At 40.7% G+C, this 22,085-nt stretch overlaps 1 protein-coding gene across 1 annotated transcript in view; it reads right to left on the bottom strand.

The window, feature by feature from the left end:
- Positions 1-1,256: 1,256 nt before the first annotated feature.
- Positions 1,257-22,085, bottom strand: part of AQP9 (aquaporin 9) — a 31,590-nt gene continuing 10,761 nt past the window's right edge. Inside the window, exons 3-6 of the mRNA XM_056572423.1 lie at positions 13,792-13,929; positions 7,714-7,832; positions 5,707-5,924; positions 1,257-2,227 (exon numbers count right to left, since the gene is read on the bottom strand). Of these exons, the coding sequence (XP_056428398.1) occupies positions 2,041-2,227; positions 5,707-5,924; positions 7,714-7,832; positions 13,792-13,929 (662 nt within the window). The 3' untranslated portion in view covers positions 1,257-2,040. The remainder of the gene's footprint in view (positions 2,228-5,706; positions 5,925-7,713; positions 7,833-13,791; positions 13,930-22,085) is intronic.

The raw sequence follows: 22,085 nt of genomic DNA, 5'->3' as shown, positions 1-22,085 counted from the left end.
CCTTAACGACGCAGGATGTATATTTACTTCCTGCGCCGGCTCCCGCGATATGAAGCGGGATCGCGCCGCGATCCTGCATCATATCGCGTCGGTCCCGGCGCTCATCAATGGCCGGGACCCGCGGCTAATACCACACGTCGCCGATCGCGGCGATGTGCGGTATTAACCCTTTAGAAGCAGTGGTCAAAGCTGCTCAGTCGGGCTGTTCGGGACCGCCGCGGTGAAATCGCGGTGTCACGAACAGCTGACCGGACACCGGGAGGGCCCTTACCTGCCTCCTCGGTGTCCGATCGACGAATGACTGCTCCGTGCCTGAGATCCAGGCAGGAGCAGTCAAGAGCCGATAACACTGATCACAGGCGTGTTAATACACGCCTGTGATCTGTGTAGAAGATCAGTATGTGCAGTGTTATAGGTCCCTATGGGACCTATAACACTGCAAAAAAAAAGTTAAAAAAAAAAGTGTTAATAAAGGTCAACCCCTTCCCTAATAAAAGTTTGAATCACCCCCTTTTCCCATAAAAAAAATAAAACAGTGTAAAAAAATAAATAAATAAACATATGTGGTATCGCCGCGTTCGTAAATGTCCGAACTATAAAAATATATCATTTACTAAACCGCACGGTCAATTGCGTACGCGCAAAAAAATTCCAAAGTCCAAAAAAGCGTATTTTGGTCACTTTTTATACCATTAAAAAAATGAATAAAAAGTGATCAAAAAGTCCGATCAAAACAAAAATCCTACCGATAAAAACTTCAGAACTTTAGAGCAAAAAATGAGTCCTCATACCGCCCTGTACATGGAAAAATAAAAAGGTTATAGGGGTCAGAAGATTACATTTTTAAACGTATAAATTTTCCTGCATGTAGTTATGATTTTTTTCCAGAAGTGCGACAAAATCAAACCTATAAAAGTAGGGTATCATTTTAACCGTATGGACCTACAGAATAATGATAAGGTGTAATTTTTACCGAAATATGCACTGCGTAGAAACGGAAGCCCCCAAAAGTTACAAAAGGGCGTTTTTTTTCCGATTTTGTCGCACAATTATTTTTTTTTCCTTTTTGCCGTGCATTTTTGGGTAAAATGACTAATGTCACTGCAAAGTAGAATTGGCGACGCAAACAATAAGCCATAATATGGATTTTTAGGTGGAAAATTTTAAGGGTTATGATTTTTAAAAGGTAAGGAGGAAAAAACGAAAGTGCAAAAATGGAAAAACCCTGAGTCCTTAAGGGGTTAATAAGTCCCACCTTGTGGTTTAAAACGTTTATTGTGAATTTAAAACAATGCAAGGAATTGTTCTTTAACAATTAGAATTAGAAATATACAATAATATAACATTTATTTCCTTGGTATTTTTTTTTTTATAATTGAGGGTAAATGAACAGTGTATAGAGGTCACCCTAGAAGCAATAATATTTGAGAAGTTACAGAAAATCTTGCAGGTTTCTAAAAGCTCTTTTTTCCAGCCCAGTGGGTTTGAGTGGCTGTGAGACACTGAATGTTTATGGCTTTACAAATTGACCTCACTAGCAGAATAATTGATAGCAGTGCATCATACATTTTCTCATAGATGGGAAACAGCATCTTACTGAAGTGAAGTTCTTGGCCTTTGACAGTAAAATCATTTTAACACACAGCAAATTTTAATGGTATTGATGATGGATCACAGTTATTACACATTAATGCATGACAAGACCAATTACCTGCATATACCTTTGTGACCCAGTCTATGGTCCATTAGTGCTTCATTAAGAAGGATAATTTATGGCCGAGCAATTAAGGGGCATTATGATTATCCACTGATACTTTTATGTCTGAGATTGAAGGCTAGGAATAAAATACTAATGAGAACCTTTAAAAAAAACTTGAATTTTGTTTTAATTTTTAACTTCTAATTTTGTAGGTAATTAGTTAAGTCATGGCTCCCAGTTACATCATCATAAACCAATCATAGAAGGTCCATGTTCACATAAGAAAGGCAAGTTGGCCTATGCACACAAAAGCACGTAGCCCATGGATGTCAGAGCACAGTTCAGCAACGGTTTTTAGGCTTTTCAGTCATGTTGGCAAGTTCATGTTTTTCATAGTGATCAGGATCCAGGTCATGATCTGGATCTTTCTTGTGATGAATGTCAATGCATAGAATGTATATGTAGGACCCGATAACAGCTCCTAACATTGGACCGACCACAGGGATCCACCAAAAGCTATGACCAGCACTGTAAATGAGAAAAAAAAATGGGAAAGGTTATTGCCATGAAACAATAACAAAGAACATCTAGAGAGGCATCTGGGATGGTTTTCACACAGAAACCAATCACAGTTCAGCGTTTACTTTACTAAATCTCGTTAAAGGAGTACTCCACCCCAAAACATCTTTTTCCCTATGATCACCAATAAATCTACTTCACAGAGTAAACTCTGCCCCGTGCCCATAAGGCGTAGCTTGTAGTTTCGTGGCACAGATGCAAAATTTGCCACAGGGCCCCATATGCCAATTATTGTACTGCTCTCTTATGGGGCAGATGTGCTTTGGGGCCCCCTTAGGCACCAGGGCCCCGGTGCGACTTCTACCTCTGCAACCACAGCCGCTATGCCCAATCCATTCATGTCTATGGGAGGGGGCGTGACAGCTGTGTACTAGCTGTCATGCCCCTTTCTATAGACATGAATAGAAACCCCTTTAACATATGAAAGCTGAGCTGTGATTGGTTGTTATGGACAAATAACACCAGCATTTCTGTGTGTCTTTAACAGATGAATAAATCTGGACCAATGTGTACACTGTGGCATGTGCTGATAAAAAAAATAATAATGATCTGGTAGTAGTACAAGTTCCCCCTAGTGTAGGGATTATGGGGGAGATTTATCACAACCTGTGCAAAGGAAAAGTTGCCCAGTTGCCCATAGCAACCAATCAGATCCCTTCTTTCATTTTGCAGAGGCCTTGTTGAAAATGAAAGAAGCAAGCTGATTGGTTGCTATGGGCAACTGGACAACTTTTCCTTTGCACAGGTTTTGATAAATCTCCCCCTATGCACTTTAAGCTTTTGTAAGATAGACACAAATACAACTTAATAAAAAAGATTCATAATACTCATGACATGAATAGAATTGATAAACTATGAAAATAACAAAATTGTTGAAAATCTGTCTCCGATTAGTATTTTAACCCCTTAACCCCTTAAGGACCCGGGCTTTTTCCGTTTTTTCATTTTCAATTTTTCCTCCTTAACTTTAAAAAATCATAACTCTTAAAAATTTTCACCTAAAATTATATATAATGGCTTAATTTTTGCGTCACTAATTCTACTTTGTAATGACATTAGTCATTTTACCCAAAAATCTTCGGTGAAACGGGAAAAAAAATCAATGTGCGACAAAATTGATGAAAAAACACTATTTTGTAAGTTTTGGGGGCTTCTATTTTTACGCAGTACATTTTTTGTCAAAAATTATACCTTATCTTTATTCTGTAGGTCCATACGGTTAAAATGATACCCTACTTGTATAGGTTTGATTTTGTATCACTTCAGAAAAAAATCATGAATACATGCAGGAAAATTTATACGTTTAAAATGGTCATCTTTTGACCCCTATAACTTTTTTATTTTTCTGTGTTCAGGGCGCTTTGAGGACTCATTTTTTGCGCCGTCATCTGAAGTTTTTAGCGGTACCATTTTTGTTCTGATCAGACTTTTTGATCACTTTTTATTCACTTTTTTGTGGTATAAAAAGTGATCAAAAATGCGCTATTTTGGACTTTGGAATTTTTTTGCGCGTACGCCATTAAACGAGCGGTTTAAAAAGCGGTATATTTTTATAAATCGGACATTTCTGCACGCGGCGATACCACATATGTTTATTTTTATTATTATCTACATAATGTTTTTTTTTATTTTTGGAAATGCCGGGTGATTTAAACTTTTATTAGGGGAAGGGATAATTGAAAGGGTTAATGATTTTTTTACACTTTTCTTATGCAACATTATAGCTCCCATAAGGGGCTATAACATTGCATTTACTGATCTTTTACACTGATTGATCCATCTCCATAGGAATGGATCAATCAGTGTTTTCGGCGATTGAATGCTCAAGCCTGGATCTCAGGCTTGAAGCATTCATTCGGCGATCGGACAGCACAGGAGAAGGTAAGAGACCTTCCTCCTGTGCTACAGCTGTTCGGGATGCCGCGATTATACCGCGGCGATCCCGAACAGCTCCCTGAGCTAGCCGGGCACTTTTACTTTCGTTTTTAGCCACGCGGCTCAGCTTTCAGCGATCAGTGCCACGCGCTATTAGAGGCGGGTCCCGGCTTCACTATGATGCCGGGCCCACCGCGATATGATGCGGGGTCACCGTGTGACCCCGCGTTATATCCCAGGACCGGGACCCATGACGTATGCATACGTCATGGGTCCTTAAGAGGTTACGTCCTTGGTCCTGCTCTTCTGATATAACGCGGGGTTACATAGTGAAGCCGGGACCCGCCTCTAATTGCGCGCCGCGCCGTTCGCGGCGCCGCGCGCTATTAACCCTTTAGCAGCGCGCTCAGAGCTGAGCCGCGCGGCTAAAAGTGAAAGTGAAAGTTTCGAGCTGGCTAATCGCGGCATCCCGAACAGCTGACAGGACAGCGGGAGGGCCCCTTCCTGCCTCCTCGCTGTCCGATCGCCGAATGACTGCTCAGTGCCTGAGATCCAGGCATGAGCAGTCATGCGGCAGAATCGTTGATCACTGGTTTCTTATGAGAAACCAGTGATCAACATAGAAGATCAGTGTGTGCAGTGTTATAGGTCCCTATGGGACCTATAACACTGCAAAAAAAAAGTGAAAAAAAAAAGTGAATAAAGATCATTTAACTCCTCCCCTATTAAAAGTTTGAATCACCCCCCTTTTCCAATAAAAAAAAAACACAGTGTAAATAAAAATAAAAATAAACATTTGTGGTATCACCGCGTGCGGAAATGTCCGAATTATAAAAATATATCATTAATTAAACCGCTCGGTCAATGGCGTGCGCGCAAAAAAATTCCAAAGTCCAAAATAGTGCATTTTTGGTCACTTTTTATATCATTTAAAAATGAATAAAAAGTGATCAATAAGTCCTATCAATGCAAAAATGGTACCGTTAAAAACTTCAGATCACGGCGCAAAAAATTAGCCCTCATACCACCCCATACACGGAAAAATAAAAAAGTTATAGGGGTCAGAAGATGACAATTTTAAACGTATTCATTTTCCTGCATGTAGTTATGATTTTTTCCAGAAGTCCGACAAAATCAAACCTATATAAGTAGGGTATCATTTTAATCGTATGGACCTATAGAATACATATCAGGTGTCATTTTTACCGAAAAATGTACTACGTAGAAACGGAAGCCCCCAAAAGTTACAAAACAGCGTTTTTTTTTCAATTTTGTCGCACAATGATTTTTTTTCCCGCTTCACCATAGATTTTTGGGCAAAATGAATTTGTCATTACAAAGTAGAATTGGTGGCGCAAAAAATAAGCCATCATATGGATTTTTAGGTGTAAATTTGAAAGAGTTATGATTTTTTAAAGGCAAGGAGCAAAAAACGAAAATGCAAAAACGGAAAAAAAACCGGTCCTTAAGGGGTTAAAAAGCTTGAACTATAAGGTTTTCCAATGTAATATACAGAAAACATAAATGTGTTTACGTTTTTCATGGTAACTTACGTGAAAACTTCAGGGCCCCAGCCAGCCAGAGCTGTAAAGATTCTTGGGCCTAAGTCTCTGGCTGGGTTCATAGCGGCTCCACAGTTGCATCCCAGAGACAGCGCTAATGTTAGAATGAGGAGCCCAACAGCAACTGGCTCTAGTCCCTTTGGTGCTGGCATGTTCTTTTTGTCAAATATTGCAAAGATCAGCATGAGAAGCAGAGCCGTAGACATCATCTGTGCAAGGGGAGAAATCATAATTTTATGTAAAATAAAATAAATATACAAGGTACAAATATACAGGTACACTTATCTCCTTCAGGACGAAGGGCGTACCTGTACGCCCCTCGCACGGTCCCGCTGTTTAAAACGGAGCCACGCCATGACCTCGTATCACACCGGGTTGGTCCTGGCTGCCAACGATAGCTGGGACCCTGGGCTAATAGCATGCGGAACCAATCGTTGTGCCGCGCACTATTAACCCTTTAGACGTGGCGATCAAAGTTGATCGCTGCGTCTAAAAATGAAAGTAAACGCTTCCCGGGCTGATGTTCCGATCGCAATGTTCCGATCAGCTAGGACGTAAGCGGAGACCCCATTACCTTGCTCCGTCACATCCGATCGGTGTTTGATTGCTCCAAGCCTGAGCTACAGGCTTGAGCAATCGAGCCCCTATCTCGCTGATCCATGCAAAGCTATGGCTTTGCAGGGATCAGGGTAAAATATCATTGTGTGCAGTGTTCTAGTCCCCTATGGGAGCTATAGCACTGCAAAAAAAAGTGAAAAAAAAAGTTAACAAAGGTCATTTAACCCCTTCCCTAATAAAAGTTTGAATCACCCCCTTTTCCCATAAAAAAATAACTGTGTAAATAAAAATAAACATATGTGGTATCGCCGCGTGCGGAAATGTCGGAACTATTAAAAATATATCATTAATTAAACTGCACATCAATGGTGTACGCGCAAAAAAATTCCAAAGTCCAAAATAGCGTATTTTTGGTCACCTTTTTATATCATGAAAAAATGAATAAAAAGCGATCAAAAAGTCTGATCAATACAAGAATGGTACCGATAAAAACTTCAGAACACTGCGCAAAAAATGAATCCCATATTGGCCCGTACGCGGAAAAATAAAAAAGTTATAGGAGTTAGAAAATTAGAATTTTTAACAGAAACTTTCCTGCATGTAGTTATGATTTTTTTCCGAAGTACGACAATATCAAACCTATATAAGTAGGGTATCATTTTAACCGTATGGATCTACGGAATAAAGATAAGGTGTTATTTTTACTGAAATATGCACTGCGTAGAAACGGAAGCCCCAAAAATTTACAAAATGACATTTTTTCTTCAATTTTGTCGCACAATTAATTTTTTTCTGTTTCGCTGTGGATTTTTGGGTATGATTTTTAAAAGGTGATGAGGAAAAAATGAAAATGCAAAAACGGAAAAACCCTGCGTCCTTAAGGGGTTATTATTTACACAGAGACCAACTAAGGCTCTACCACCTAAGGGCCCAAATAAACCTGAAACCTGCCCCGACTAGGGGCACACTAAAATTTAGATTTTGCAGTTTTGTGAAATTGAGCGATCATGTCATCATGACCTTCAAATCGGCCTATACAACAACGTTGGGCTGCACTGTCCTGCCCTTTCTTTGTACTTTGATGGCTTAAATAAAGCATCAAGACTGCTTCAAGAATTTGGATGAGTGCCATGCTGTCTCTTCTCACCATGAACATCTGAATTACTCGCCCTATGAAGAATAGGGCTCCACTCTTCTGGTTTTTTATTGCATGTAATGCTGTGCCAGCTGTTTCTACTATTTCGAAGGCTATACTAGAGACTTAGCTATGCTACAGAAAAAGCAGGTTTTAGGTGCAGCCATGGGTGTAACTACCAGTATACTGGGTATACAACCTGCTGTAGTGCTGAGCAGCCAAGGGGGGGCCATTTTTTTTTAGGTATAGGTAAAAGTCAATGTAGATATTGGAAGGATTTGAAGTGAGAACAGATTTGAGCTTACTTGATCTACAAGTCCATTCAATGTTGACAGATATGGAGATGGATATGTTGCAAAAATTTGAGCTGTAGCATTTGGCCCAGTTACTCTAAGCACTCCTCCGGAGTATGCCATTAATGCATCTGTAAAACACGTCAAAGGTTTACAATTAATGTCAAATACATTCTATAGCTTTCTCAACCCATCTGTATATAGTGTTATGTCGGATTTACATGGTATATCATGGAAACATTGTTTGCATTCGAATTACAACTGCAAGTTCTGACCTGAATATGGGTCTGGCCAAGGTCAGGCTACGACTTGTGAATGAAATATAGGCGTAAAAATGCGGCTGCAATACACCCGGGTAAAACTGGATATAACCTGTAACACTTGCTAAAGACTACAAAACTGAAATATACAGAAGCAGCTGTGCTTCACCAATAAATCAAAAGAATAGATAGATAGATAGATAGATAGATAGATATGAAAGATAGATAGATAGATAGATATGAGATAGATAGATAGATAGATAGATATGAGATAGATAGATATGAGATAGATAGATATGACATAGATAGATAGATAGATTTGATAGATAGATAGATTTGATAGATGGATATGAGATTATGAGATAGATATTAGATAGATAGATATGAGTTAGATAGATATGAGATAGATAGATAGATATATTTGATAGATAGATAGATTTGATAGATAGATATGAGATAGATAGATTTGATTGATAGATTTAATAGATAGATAGATTTGATAGATAGATAGATTTGATAGATAGATAGATAGTGCCTGCCAGGTAGTCAAATGTTCGGAATGTCCGCATTTGTTTTCCATGCGGACATTTGGCACATTTTCCAACTGTATGAACCTGGCCTAAGCAAGATAATGGTGCTTGCAGGTATAGAAATCCAGGTCACAGGTTTACAAAATACGTAGTCAAAGATTGTTTTAAAGAGCAACATTTCAGTTGCCTCCTGTAGCCATTCTCATACAGGAAAATGCCTGCGGGATGTGGCTAAAGGTTGCCTTGTGAAACACTGTTGATAGAATATATTTATTTTCACCTCGACCTATTGGTACTGCAGTTATTTTTATCTAGATAGATAGATAGATAGAGTAGATAAATAAAATAGAGGTTAGCTTTTTATTTTTTAAATTATGAATTTAGGAAATCATTTTTTATAAAATATTTGTTTTTTATATTTACAATTTTTATTTTAATAACAACTTAGAGTCACTGTTTTGATTTTATTATCTTTTAAACCCATAGATCTTCTGTAGGAAACCACACAGAGTGTATACTGTACACCATATAGATGTAAAACCCTTTACTGCTTCTCATTTATGGCTAAGGGTTAATGTTCTATTTTACTGAACCCCTTTTACGACTAATAGAAACCTACCTGAGTTAATGTGATTTTATGAGCTTTAACACTAGAATGTTCTTCAAGGACATTTAGATCCCATATGAACAATGTGTATCTCAAGGGACCCGCAGAGCCTCAACATCTATGTGTGCAATCCTCAGAAGGAGAAGCAGTAACAAAGTACATGTGTTTAGTATTATCTGTTAATGCTATATATTAAATGGAATATATCAACATTTTTTAAATGATTAGAAGCAGATACTAAAACATTCTTTTTTTTATTTGTATTTTTTTAATTAAATATTTGTATATTATTATAGGGACAGCCATCTTGTCTGAGCTGTTTTTAATAAATGGAAAAAAGAGGGAGCTGCAAATATGTGAACAAAAATTGGTCATCACTCATCTTACCTAGATTCCTGAACTGCAATTCTGCCTTTACATCTACCATTTCTCCTGTGGCGTCGAACTGCACTGTCCTGCACTTTTTGTACTTTGATGGTTTAAGGGGGTTATCCAGGAGAAACCTTTTTTTTTTTTATATATATCAACTGGCTCCAGAAAGTTAATCCTTTTAGTACTTATGAGCTGCTGAAGTTCAGTTGTTCTTTTCTGTCTAAGTGCTCTCTGATGACACCTGTCTCGGGAACTGTCCAGAGTAGAAGAAAATCCTGATAGCAAACTTCTTCTACTCTGTGCAGTTCCCGAGACAAGCAGAGATTTCAGAAGAGAGCACTGTTGCCAGACAGGAAATAACAACTCAAATTCAGCAGCTGATAATTATTGGAAGGATTAAGATTTTTTAATAGAAGTCATTTATAAATATGTTTAACTTTCTGGGGCCAGTTGATTTACAATTTTTTTTCCTGTTTAACCCCTTTAAATAAAATATCAAGATTGCTTCAATAATTTAGATGAGTGTCATTCTGCCTCTTTTACTATGCACATTTGAATTGCTTTCCCTATTGAAAATAGAGCTCCACCCTGCTATACCTAAGTCTGATAGCTTTACTGTGGATTTTCCATTATTCTGTGGCAGCTATCTGTTAATATGGGGACAGCCAGAGCTGTTTTTAACAGCATTTATAGTTATGCATTACATCATCAAGCCCCATGGGCATACCCAATGACATGAATGCAAAAGGTTTCTGGGTATACTCTGTGACCTTTTAAGAAGTCATTCCACAGGCTGATCTGTGAACATGTATTGTTTTTTTTTTTTTTTTACCTATTTATCTACTGGTATCAAATTTCACCATAAAGCTGTACAGATACCTCTCCAGCAGCATCCACCTTATCCTCACACACAGAACATGACATCTCAGCTTAGATTTATGCCTAATGGCCAGGCCATATTATTTTGGAATATGACACATAATTTGAAGGGCCTTCTTATTAGAAATATCCCACAAATGACACCATTATAAAAAAAACTTCACCCCTCAAAGTATTCAAAATGACATTCAAAAGGTTTGTTAACCCTTTAGATGTTTCACAGGAATAGCAGCAAATTGAAGGAAAAAATTCAAAATATTCATTTTTTACAGACCCAGTTATTGAATTTTTACAAGGGGTAAAAGGAGAAAAATCTTCCTAAAATGTGTAACCCAATTTCTCTTGAGTAAGAAAATACCTCATATGTGTATGTCAAGTGTTCGGCGGGCGCAGTAGAGGGCTCAGAAGGGAAGGAGTTTTTCTGAAATGGTTTTCGGGGGGCATGTCACATTTAGGAAGCCCCTATGGTGCAAGAACAGCAAAAAAAAAAAAAAAAAGAACACATGGCATACTATTTTGGAAACTACACCCCTCAAGACACCTAACAAGGGGTCCAGTGAGCCTTAACACCCCACAGGTGCTTGACGACTTTGCGTTAAAGTTGGATGTGTAAATGATTTTATTTTTTTTCAATAAAATTATAGTTTTCCCTCAAATAAAAATTTTTTGCAAGGGATAATAGGACAAAATGCCCCCCAAAATTTGTAACCCCATCTCTTTTGAGTATGGAGATACCCCATGTTATGACGTAAAATGCTTTGCAGGCGAACTGCAATGCTCAGAAGAGAAGGAAGGAGTCACATTTGGCTTTTGAAAAGCAAATTTTGCTGAAATGTTTTTTTGGGGGCATGTCCCATTTAAAAAGCCACTATGGTGCCAGAAAAGCAAAAAAAAAAAAAAAAAAAAAAAACCTGCATGGCATACTATTTTGGAAACTACACCCCTCCAGGGACGTAACAAGGGGGCCAGTGAGCCTTAACACCCCACAGGTGTTTGATGACTTTTTGTTAAATTTGAATATGTAAATTATATATTTTTTTTCACTAAAATGCTGGTTTTCCCCAAAATAATTTTTTTTACAAGGGGTAATAGGACAAAATGCCCCCCAAAATTTGTGACCCCATCTCTTCTGAGTATGGAAATACCCCATGTGTGGACATCAAGTGCTCTGCTGGCACACTACAATGCTCAGAAGAGAAGGAGCGCCATTGAGATTTTGGGAAAAAAAATTGTTTGGAATGGAAGTCAGGGACCATGTGCGTTTACAAAGCCCCCCGTGGTGCCAGAACAGTGGACCCCCCACATGTGACCCCATTTTGGAAACTACACCCCTCACAGAATTTAATAAGGGGTGCAGTGAGTATTTACACCCCACTGGCATTTGACAGATCTTTGGAACAGTGGGCTGTGCAAATGAAAAATTAAATTTTTCATTTTTACGAACCACTGTTCCAAAAATCTGTCAGACACCTGTGGGGCGTAAATGCTCACTGTACCCCTTATTACATTACATGAGGGGTGTAGTTTCCAAAATGGGGTCACATGTGGGTATTTTTTTTTTTGCTTTTTTGTCAGAACCGCTGTAAAATCAGCCACCCCTGTGCAAATCACCAATTTAGGCCTCAAATGTACATGATGCGCTCTCACTCCTGAGCCTTGTTGTGCGCCCGCCGAGCATTTTACGCCCACATATGGGGTATTTCCGTATTCAGGAGAAATTGTGTTACAAATTTTGGGGGTCTTTTTTTCCTTTTACCGCTTGTGAAAATTAAAAGTATAGGGCAACACCAGCATGTTAGTGTAACATTTTTAATTTTTTTTACACTAACAAGCTGGTGTAGCCCCCAACTTTTCCTTTTCATAAGGGGTAAAAGGAAAAAAGCCCCCCAAAATTTGTAGTGCAATTTCTCCCGAGTACGGAAATACCCCATATGTGGCCCCAAACTGTTTCCTTGTAATACGACAGGTCTCCGAAGTGAGAGAGCGCCATGCTCATTTGAGGACTAAATTAGGGATTGCATAGGGGTGGACATAGGGATATTCTATGCCAGTGATTCCCAAACAGAGTGCCTCCAGCTGTTGCTAAATTTCCATCATGCCTGGACACTCAGTGGCTGTCCGGAAATGCTGGGAGTTGTTGTTTTGCAACAGCTGGAGGCTCCGTTTTGGAAACACTGCCATACAATATGTTTTTAATTTTTATTTGGGGGGACAGTGTACGAGGGGTGTATATGTAGTGTTTTACCCTTTATTATGTGTTAGTGTAGAGTAGTGTTTTTTGGGTACATTCGCACTGGCGTGTTACGGTGAGTTTCCCGCTAGGAGTTTGCGCTGCGGCGAAAAATTTGCCGCAGCCCAAACTTGAAGCAGGAAACTTACTGTAAACCTGCCTGTGTGAATGTACCCTGTACGTTCACCTGGGGGGGGGGGCAAACCTCCAACTGTTTCAAAACTACAACTCCCAGCATGTACTGATCGCCGAAGGGCATGCTGGGAGATGTAGTTATGCAATAGCTGGAGGTATGCAACTACAACTCCCAGCATGCCGAGACAGCTGTCTGTGCATGCTGGGATTTGCAGTTTTGCAACATCTGGAGGGCTACAGTTTTAGAGAACACTGCAAAGGGATCTCCAAACTGTGGTCCTCCAGCTGTTGCAAAACTATAAATCCGAGCATGCCCAGACAGCAAACAGCTGTTTGGGCATGCTAGGAATTATAGTTTTACAAGATCTGGAGGAATACAGTTTAGAGATCACTGTATAGTGGTCTCTAACTGTAGCCCTCCAGCTGTTGCAAAACTACATATTCCAGCATGCCCAAACAGCTGTCTGGGCATGCTGGGAGTTGTGCAACATCTGGAGGGCTACAGTTAGAGACCACTGTATATTGGTCTGAAACTGTACCCTCCAGATGTTGCTAGGCAACTCACCTGCTTACGTCAGATCCAGCCGCACGTCATCGCCTCCCGCCGATCTCCGTCGCCCGCCCGGATCGGTAAGTGGATCTTTGGCGCCGGTCCTCTGTCGTTTCCCCGTTCTGCCCCGCCTATTGTGGGTGGGCAGGACGGGGAAAACAAAAGTTAACCCCCCCGCCCCCGATCTGCTATTGGTGGTCGTTTCTAGACCACCAATAGCAGGGATAGGAGGGGTGGCACCCCTGCCACCTCACTCCTATCCCTTCAAGGGGATCGTGGGTGTCTTAGTCAACCGCAATCCCCCTTATATTCCGGGTCACCGGGTCACCATAGACCCGTCTAATGACCCCCCTGGGCGTTTGTACAGGATGCCTGCTGAATGATTTCAGCAGGCATCCCGGTCCGATCCCCGCCTGGTGGGGACCGGAATTCTCCATGACGTACGCGCACGTCATGGGTCCTTAAGTACCAGGGTGTCATGACGTACGCGTATGTCAAGGGTCCTTAAGGGGTTAATGTGAACATACCATAATAAACACCAAAAACAGCGGCAGATCCAGTGATAGCTCCCAGGAATTGTGCCGTTATGTAGAAAGGAAGTTTGACCCATGGCAGCTTTCCAGTCATACTCATCGCAAAAGAAACTGCTGGATTGACGTGGCCTCCTGAAATAAGAAAGAATATATGTATATATATATACACGCATATATATCAATAACATTATAGAAACACCATACTAATGTTGAATATTATTCTAATGGTCTTTCCGGATAGTAATGAGTAAGTAATAATAATAGCCCAGCAATAGCTAACATAAGTATCTTCTGATGCATTATATTTGCCTTAGTTACCTCAGTTAAAAAAAGGAGTTTCACTTACAAGTTTCCAATAAGAAAGTGTGATATATTGATGTTTGCTCTACATTGATTTACATTGATAGTTATCCCAATATTCGATGTACTCTTGTAGGAACATACATTAGAGATTACTATGCATACAGTTCATACAGTTTTGATGCCATCAGGTATTTGGCTACTAAGATTATAATTATAGCAGAATACATTTTAATTCTAGGTATAAGTTGTCATCAGTGTTGTAAATTATGACAGCATACAATGAGAATAACAGGACATGTACACTTAGAGGTTCATTATTTAGTATGCCAGGTATTTAGCATTGGAACTGGTTTATACTGGACTATAACCTGCATTGTCTGGCTAGGCCTTGTTTTATAATTGTATGGAATTAGTTATATTTCTTGTCAAGTACTGATGGCCGACATAGGGCTGATACCATAGGAACCTGATATCAGCTGTATGATAGGTCTGTATGAGTGTGGTGGAGCTGCACTTTTTACTGACGTCATTTAACTCTTTGTACTATGAAAAGAGAACAGGTGGATGAAACACCAACTTCACTCTACACAGTATTCTAAATAAGGAATATACGAAATTCCAGCTATAGATATATAAAATCTTTAAGATGCTAATAAAAGTCTTGATGCCCTAAGTGTCCTAAGTTTCTGTCTGTTTGCTAAGGTCACTATTCCCTTGAACATTGTAACATGATTATGTATCTTGTTGAAGGTCTTTGACTTTCTTCCTAGAAGTGTCTCATTATTATTAGAATTATTATTGCTGGTTATGTAATGAACTATGCACAACTGAGATTTGGGTTTCTAGGGCAAAGGCAAAATATTATAAATGTAAAAGTAATGTGAATACACTGAAGGAAACACATGCTATATGAGTATTCTTCTATGTATTCTTTCCATGGGGAAACTCAAATGATTAACCCTAATGACGCTGGGGCTAATCCTTGTTCGGATCTGCAGCACTGCAGACTACACAACCGTGGCACGTGTGTGGCAAAAATCTAAAGTTCAACCATGTTTTTTGCCACAGTTAGACATATTATATTTTTATATGACACATGGACATACCCTTAGCCTGTGTAATGAATTTGTGCTAGTCTTGCTGTCCCTTCGACAGAAACCCTACTCAAACTAGGTTATAAGTCAATGTCTGTCTGCTATGGTTTGGATACACTGTAAATTGGTCCCAGGACAGTTTTTTTTAGTATAAACAGAAAGCTAGTGATAAGTGTAAACATTACATGGGTTTAGTATATAACGTATGGGCACAGCACACATGTTAATTAGGGATGAGCGAATCAAATCTGACAAATCCGAATTCATTACGAATTTCAGGAAAATTTTTATTTGCAACGAATGCAAATATCGCCACGATTCTATTGCGCGAATTGCTTAATTAAACTCCATTTAGTGTGGTCCAGGCTCCAGGGCATCTAAAATGGCCGATCCACATGTGAGGACATGGGGCACGGAATCCTGAGAAGGTGGGAACAAGGGTGGGTGGAATTACCCTGAATCTCATGCAGGATGCAGCCTATCAGCAGCCAGTCACTCCTGGGATGTCATAGCCATATTGCAGCCAGTCACTACATCCTTTCACTGCAGAGATAGGTACAGACAGAGCAGTGTGTTACACGGAAAAGACTTTTTCCAGCAGCGATTCACCTCCTAGTCAAGTCAGCGTTGTGTGTGCAGAGCAGTGCGTGTTTCACAGAAAAGCATTCTTACTGCAGCGATTCACCTCCCTGTCACTGTCTACAGCGTTCTATTACAGAGAGGGACAGAGAGCAGTGTGTTACACAGAACAGCAGTGATTCAGCTCAAGCACAAATCCTGCCTAGAAGCGCTGGTAGGGAAGGGAGTGAGATTGAGAGAGAAAGTGCAATTTTGGGTGTGGTACACCGTGACTGTGTGGTGCAGCAATGGTGTGCACTGCTGTTGTTGTGCACAAATACTTTTTTAAACGCATTTTTCTCCCCTCATAAGTGCATACCACATACGTACATCTAAGTAGTGTACTAATTTGTTCCTGTTAAAGTCTCAAGGGCCTAGATACTGTGAAAGGCCAGACAAAAGTACTCACCGGCTGGTGTTGTACACAAATACTTATTTAAGCGTAGTGGAGTGTATTGTACCTCCTTCATATACGCATTCATTATGTCAGGCAGAGAAGTGACAGGCATGCACAGAGCCTAAATTCATCAGGTAGAGGTCGCAGCAGACTAGGGGCAAGTGGCAGCAGGAGTTGCAGCGAGAGGCCTGAGCTCCCGGTATCAGCTACCGGTCGTGTCTCAACCAGCAACCCATCTACCGTCATCGATTGGTTTGCACGGTCATCCACTTCATCACAAGTGACATCTGACACCCCCAGTCAACAGTTAGTGGGTTGCTCAGACACCACCCTCAGTTTGCATGACCCACGAGCACACCCTGTCCTCCCATTGCCTGTGTCCTATGCTGTTCTCTCCCCCAACAGAAGTATCTTATGCTGAGGGTTCAGCTCCACTATTTAATGAGGATGATCTAGATAACAGCCAGCAGTCACTGCCCATCCAAGAATTGGAGGAGACATCCGCCACTTCCTCCGCTAGGCGGGCAAGTAGTGATGAGGAGAGTGGCGTGGAAGGTGGTGTTGTGTGTATTCAGGGTCCTGAAGCAGACACTGTTGCGGAGCCTGAGGACATCAGTGACATGCAGACACAACTCGATGATGATGATGAAGCCAATCGACTTGGGAGCCGGGTGCAGAAGGGGCTTCATCATCATCAGAAGAAGAGGGTTGCAGGTTGCTTGTGAGGCAGCAGCTGAACCAGCAAGGTGGTAGCAGGGTTGGCAGTCAGCATGGTGGCAGAAGGGGAAAGTCTGGAGCCAAACATGGCTGGGGGGAGACCACCTGGTTTGCAGCAGCCTACCTTCCCGGGAGTAAGTGAAACAGGTGTTCCTGGAGTCGGTTGCAGTTGCAGTCAATCAGTACGGACTGTTGGTGGGAAAATCAGCTACTCGACGGTGTGGCAGTTTTTTATCAAGCATCCGGAGGAGGTTAACCTGGCAATATGCAAGATGTGTCGGCAGAAGGGGAAGCGTGGCAAGGGTCCCAATGTTGGCACCATGGCCCTGCATCAACACATGCAGCGTCACCATAAAGCGGCCTTGGAGAACCGTGGCTATAATGTGGTGGTCCAGCCTGCTGCATCACCCAATGGCACGCTGCTCCCTGTTTCAGCCAGCCAAGGCTCCACCACCTCAGCCGAAGGGAGCTTTGTGTCATAGCCATCTTATGTCACTCCAGATGCTCCTGCTCTTCCTAATTTGAGTCATTCATTCCGCCAGCAATCCATCGGCGAAGCCATGTCCAAGAGATAACAATATGCGCCCAATCATCCAACAGCGCAGAAGCTGCATGTGCTCCTGTCCAAGTTGCTGGTGCTGCAGTCTCTCCCTTTTCAAGTGATGGACTCTGCAGCTTTCAGAGAACTGATGGCTTTTGCCGAGCCGAGGTGGAGAGTTCCAGGCCGTCATTTCTTTGCGAAGAATGTAGTACCAGCCCTGCACAATTTTGTGGAACAGAAGGTGGGCCAGTCCTTGAGCCTGTTGGTGTGTACCAAAGTGCATGGCAGAACCGACTTGTGGAGCTGTCACTAAGGTCAGGGACAATACATGTCCTTTCCAGCCCACTGGGTGAATGGGGTTCCTACACAGCCACAGCAACTTGGACTGATCACACTGCTTCTGCCTCCGCACTCTCAGGATGTTGGTCTTGTGATAGTTACAGACATTCCTTGCCATCAGAACACAAGTAAGTATTGAGGATATGCATTAGCTAAAAGTTAACTTTTCTTAGGATAAAATAAACGTGCTAAAATTTTTTGGAAATAAAACGAAAAGGAAAGGTGTGCAAAAAAACACCATATGCCTCCTACACTACCAAGTATTGATGTGATGCAAAGACCTCTAAAAGGTGGAACAACATTTGGTTCATTGTAACGGGTGGGGGTAAAAACTTTCCCTGTAAGGCCCCACTCCCGCATTATTAATTCCCTACTTTGCAAGTGTTTCTCCCCCTAAAAAGGAACCTCACAAGAACCTCTCCCTATTCCCCCCTACAAACACTTTTCCCAGGATTTTTAGGTGGAAATAGGGAGAGTTTCCTGTGTGGGGCTGCCATTTTTACGGTGAGAATGAAATTAATAGGGCAAGAGTATCGCCTTACAGGGGAAGTTTATACCCCCACCTGCTACAATGGACAATGCGTTGTTCCCATCCACCTTTTCGAGGAAAGTGTTACTTGTCTTAAAAAAGGTGGCACCACATAGAATCCAATCCCTATTTCCACCTAAAAACCCTGGCAGTGTTTGTAGGTGGAAATAGGGAGAGGTTCCTGTGTGGGGCCCCCCTTTTTAGGGCGAGTAACACTTGCTAAGTAGGGAATTAATAATGCGAGAGTAGGGCCTTACAAGGGAAGTGTTTACAATGGACCATACATTGTTCCCTTTCACCTTTTAGAGATCTTTGCATCACATCAATACTTGGTGGTGTAGGTGGCACATGGTGTTTTTTGCTCACCTTTCCTTTGGTTTGATAAAAAAAAAATTAATTGGGGCCATATATTTTATCCTAAGCATATTATTAAAAGTTAAGTTTTACGCATATCCTCAATACTTACTTGTGCACACTAACACCTTTACAAAAGAGATGGTTTTCTTCTGCCTACCTGCCTCAGTTACTATTCTGATCCTGCTATTCTGATCCTACAACAGTATTATTTCACTAACACAGCACACTCCCTATGCGTGTTAGGACAAGGCAAAGGTCAGAAATAGCAATTTTTAATAGCCATTTGCCGCAAATAAATTAGGAATGAAACAAATTTTTGCAGAAAAAAATGCGAATAGGGCAAATCAAATTTTTAAAAAATTCGCTCATCTCTAATGTTAAAGGGGTACTCCACTGCTCAGCGTTTGGAACAAACTGTTCCGAATGCTGGAGCCGGAGATGGGAGCTCATGGCATCATAGCCCCGCCCCTCATGACATTACATCCCGCCCCCTCAATACAAGTCTATGGGAGAGACTTAGCGGCTGTTACGCCCCCTCCCACAGACTTGCATTGAGGAGGCGGGTCGTCCTGAGCAGCGGAGTACCCCTTTAATGTGTTCTCTTAAATAGACGCTACATTTTAGTCTAAATTAGCTAATTGTCTAATGCATAATCTTATCTTGATAATATGTCAATGTTTGTATCCACACATTAACAATATTAAGCAATCTTCAGCATGTTTGTAGCCACCGGTCTTTAGGGTTGTATTTTCCATTTTATTGCCATAGATTTATGGTAAGATTGTCTCTCAGCGTGTGAATTATTACTGCTTAACTGCCTGTTATATAACCAAGTGCTTTCACATTATTGCAAATCCAATTTATATGCATCTAAGTGATACAGGGGCTTTAAAATGTGACCATCTCCATTCACAAATACAATTAGATTTTTGACCACCATTGATCTCTGGTCTTTATTATTGAACACCAGCTGCTGAGGTTAGTGTATACTTGACTTTCATTATTCTGTCACCTATGTGATACGTGAAATATCTTTACATAAAAATTTACATTCCAGTAGATGGGCCATTGAACTGTAATAAAGGTCACTAAAATAAATCAGTTGTTTGCTGTCCAGTCACTAGACAGCGGGCACAGAAACATGTAGTGCAGAATCAGTAAGTTAGTTGCTATTTATTAACAAAACGGTTTCTAACCTTTTTTGTTATCTAGTACATCGGTATACATTTTGAAAATACCATTAAAATCACCAATGACAAATAATGTGGTCAAGTTAAATAGGAAGTATATTAGTTATCATTACTCAACAGGGTTTTTTTTTTTTTTTTATGCAAATCTAGAATGATATAGCAAAAGTAAGGTATTTTTGAATACACAGATATCTGCTATAATACTATGACGAAATAAAAACAGTTTAAAAAAACATCATGTCGGGGTGTGGGGTTTGGTCTTAATTTAGCACAAGAGCTGAATAGAAAAAAAATTGTATGTATCCGTGGTGGCGGATGAGAGGAGAAAGTGTAGGATAGTGTAGGGTAGTTAGGGTGTTTCTGTTCAGGATAATAAAGGGCGCTGTTAACCCTTGACACTCGTGACGCCAGGGTGAGGGTTAAATGCTGTGTTCTTGATAGGCCTATTGCCACCCTTCCCAAGAGCAATAGGTGATGCAGAAATAAAGGATTGTCCACAACCACTGTTAACTGAAAACTTGCTGGAACTTTTACTGAAGAATTTCTGTACATGCAGCAATAGTAACAGTCCAGATAGCAGAGTCTCTATGCATATAGCTTGAGCAGCGATTGACAGTCGGTTGGGATCAGATAAGCCCAATTTAGCTTCTTAAGGATTGTATAGCAGAGATCCGCTGTATTTAGGGGAGTATTTAGGTCCAGTGATCTTGCGATGAGTAGCAAGGAATTGCTTAATCTATCCGCTATGTTAAAGGCCTAGGCCGCAAGCCTTTGGCCTAGCAAATCGTCTTGTAAGCTGCGGAGGTCCTAACTCTTCCAGAGTCAGCAACCCAAGAGAGAAGAGAGATGCTGCTTGCTTGGCAGCACAGGAACAAGAGAGAGATTAATGGCTGCAGCTCCCTTATATGGGCAGGGGCTGGCTGTTTTGGATTGGTCCATAACAACTGTCACTCACCGTTACAGTGCATTGTGGGTGAACACGTCACGGGAACCTCCAAAGGTCCTGTAGCAAAACCATAGAGTTCTAACCTAATCACGTGACCCGCAGGTCCTGCTACTCTCGGAACAGGTAGATAACTAAATATATACATATCTATACTTATATTTATATTGGTAAGTACTGCTATATAGTCATTGACTAACGGAGGGGTGACAAGGGGAAAACTACAAAAGAGGGACCCCGACGTCTTAGGGACTCTGACTATGGGGACCTCTATACAGATAATGTATACAATATGGTACCGGGACACCACATCTCCACACAGGTTTTTTTTATAATCATGTTTTTTGGAAAACTGCCGCTGCAGTCTATAAACTTAGGCCAGAAGTGTATTCAAAAGAATTGGGAAATCTCAAGGAAGGACTTATACTTCCTCTTCCTACTGGATCCATTTCTGGCTTTGACTCAAAAACTGGGGACATGTCAAAAGTTTTTAGCGCTTGGGGTCTGAGAGTTCAGACCCCGATTGATAACTAGAATAGGCGCGGAGAGAAGCTTTCTGTTAAAGGGGTACTGCGGTGGAAAACTTTTTTTAATTTTTAATTTACTGGTGCCAGAAAGTTAAACAGATTTGTAAAATTACTTCTATTAAAAAATCTTAATCCTTTCAGTACTTATTAGCTGCTGAATACCACAGAGGAAATGTGTTTATTTTTTGAAAACAGTGCTCTCTGCTGACATCTCTGTCCATTTTAGGAACTGACCAGAGCAGCATATGTTTTCTGTGGGGATTTTCTCCTACTCTGGACAGTTCTTAAAATGGACAAAGATGTCAACAGAGAGCACTGTGCTCATGATGTCAGCAGAGAGCTCTGTGTTCCAAAAAGAAAAGAATTTCCTCTGTAGTATTCAGCAGCTAATAAGTACTGGTAGGATTAAGGTTTTTGATAATAGAAGTAATTTACTAATCTGTTTAACTTTCTGGCACCAGTTGATTTAAAAAAAAAAAAAAAAGTTTTCCACCGGAGTACCCCATTAAGCACCCAATTAATATATGTATAAATAATTTATGACAGTTTAAGCTACTGTCCAACCAACTGAGCATTTCCTAAAGGTCAGAAAAGAAAACCGTTGTCTCTCTGGGTATACAAACTGTATTCTTAATGTCCTCATTTCCCAGTTCTCTCACTTTCCTTAAAGGGGTATTCCAGGCAAAACCTTTTTTTATATATATCAACTGGCTCTGGAAAGTTAAACAGATTT

The sequence above is a fragment of the Hyla sarda genome, chromosome 4 (assembly GCF_029499605.1).
Source record: "Hyla sarda isolate aHylSar1 chromosome 4, aHylSar1.hap1, whole genome shotgun sequence".
In the NCBI taxonomy this organism is placed as follows: Eukaryota; Metazoa; Chordata; class Amphibia; order Anura; family Hylidae; genus Hyla; species Hyla sarda.
Note: the sequence above shows the minus strand (reverse complement) of the source record. Positions and strands in the feature narration are given on the sequence as shown.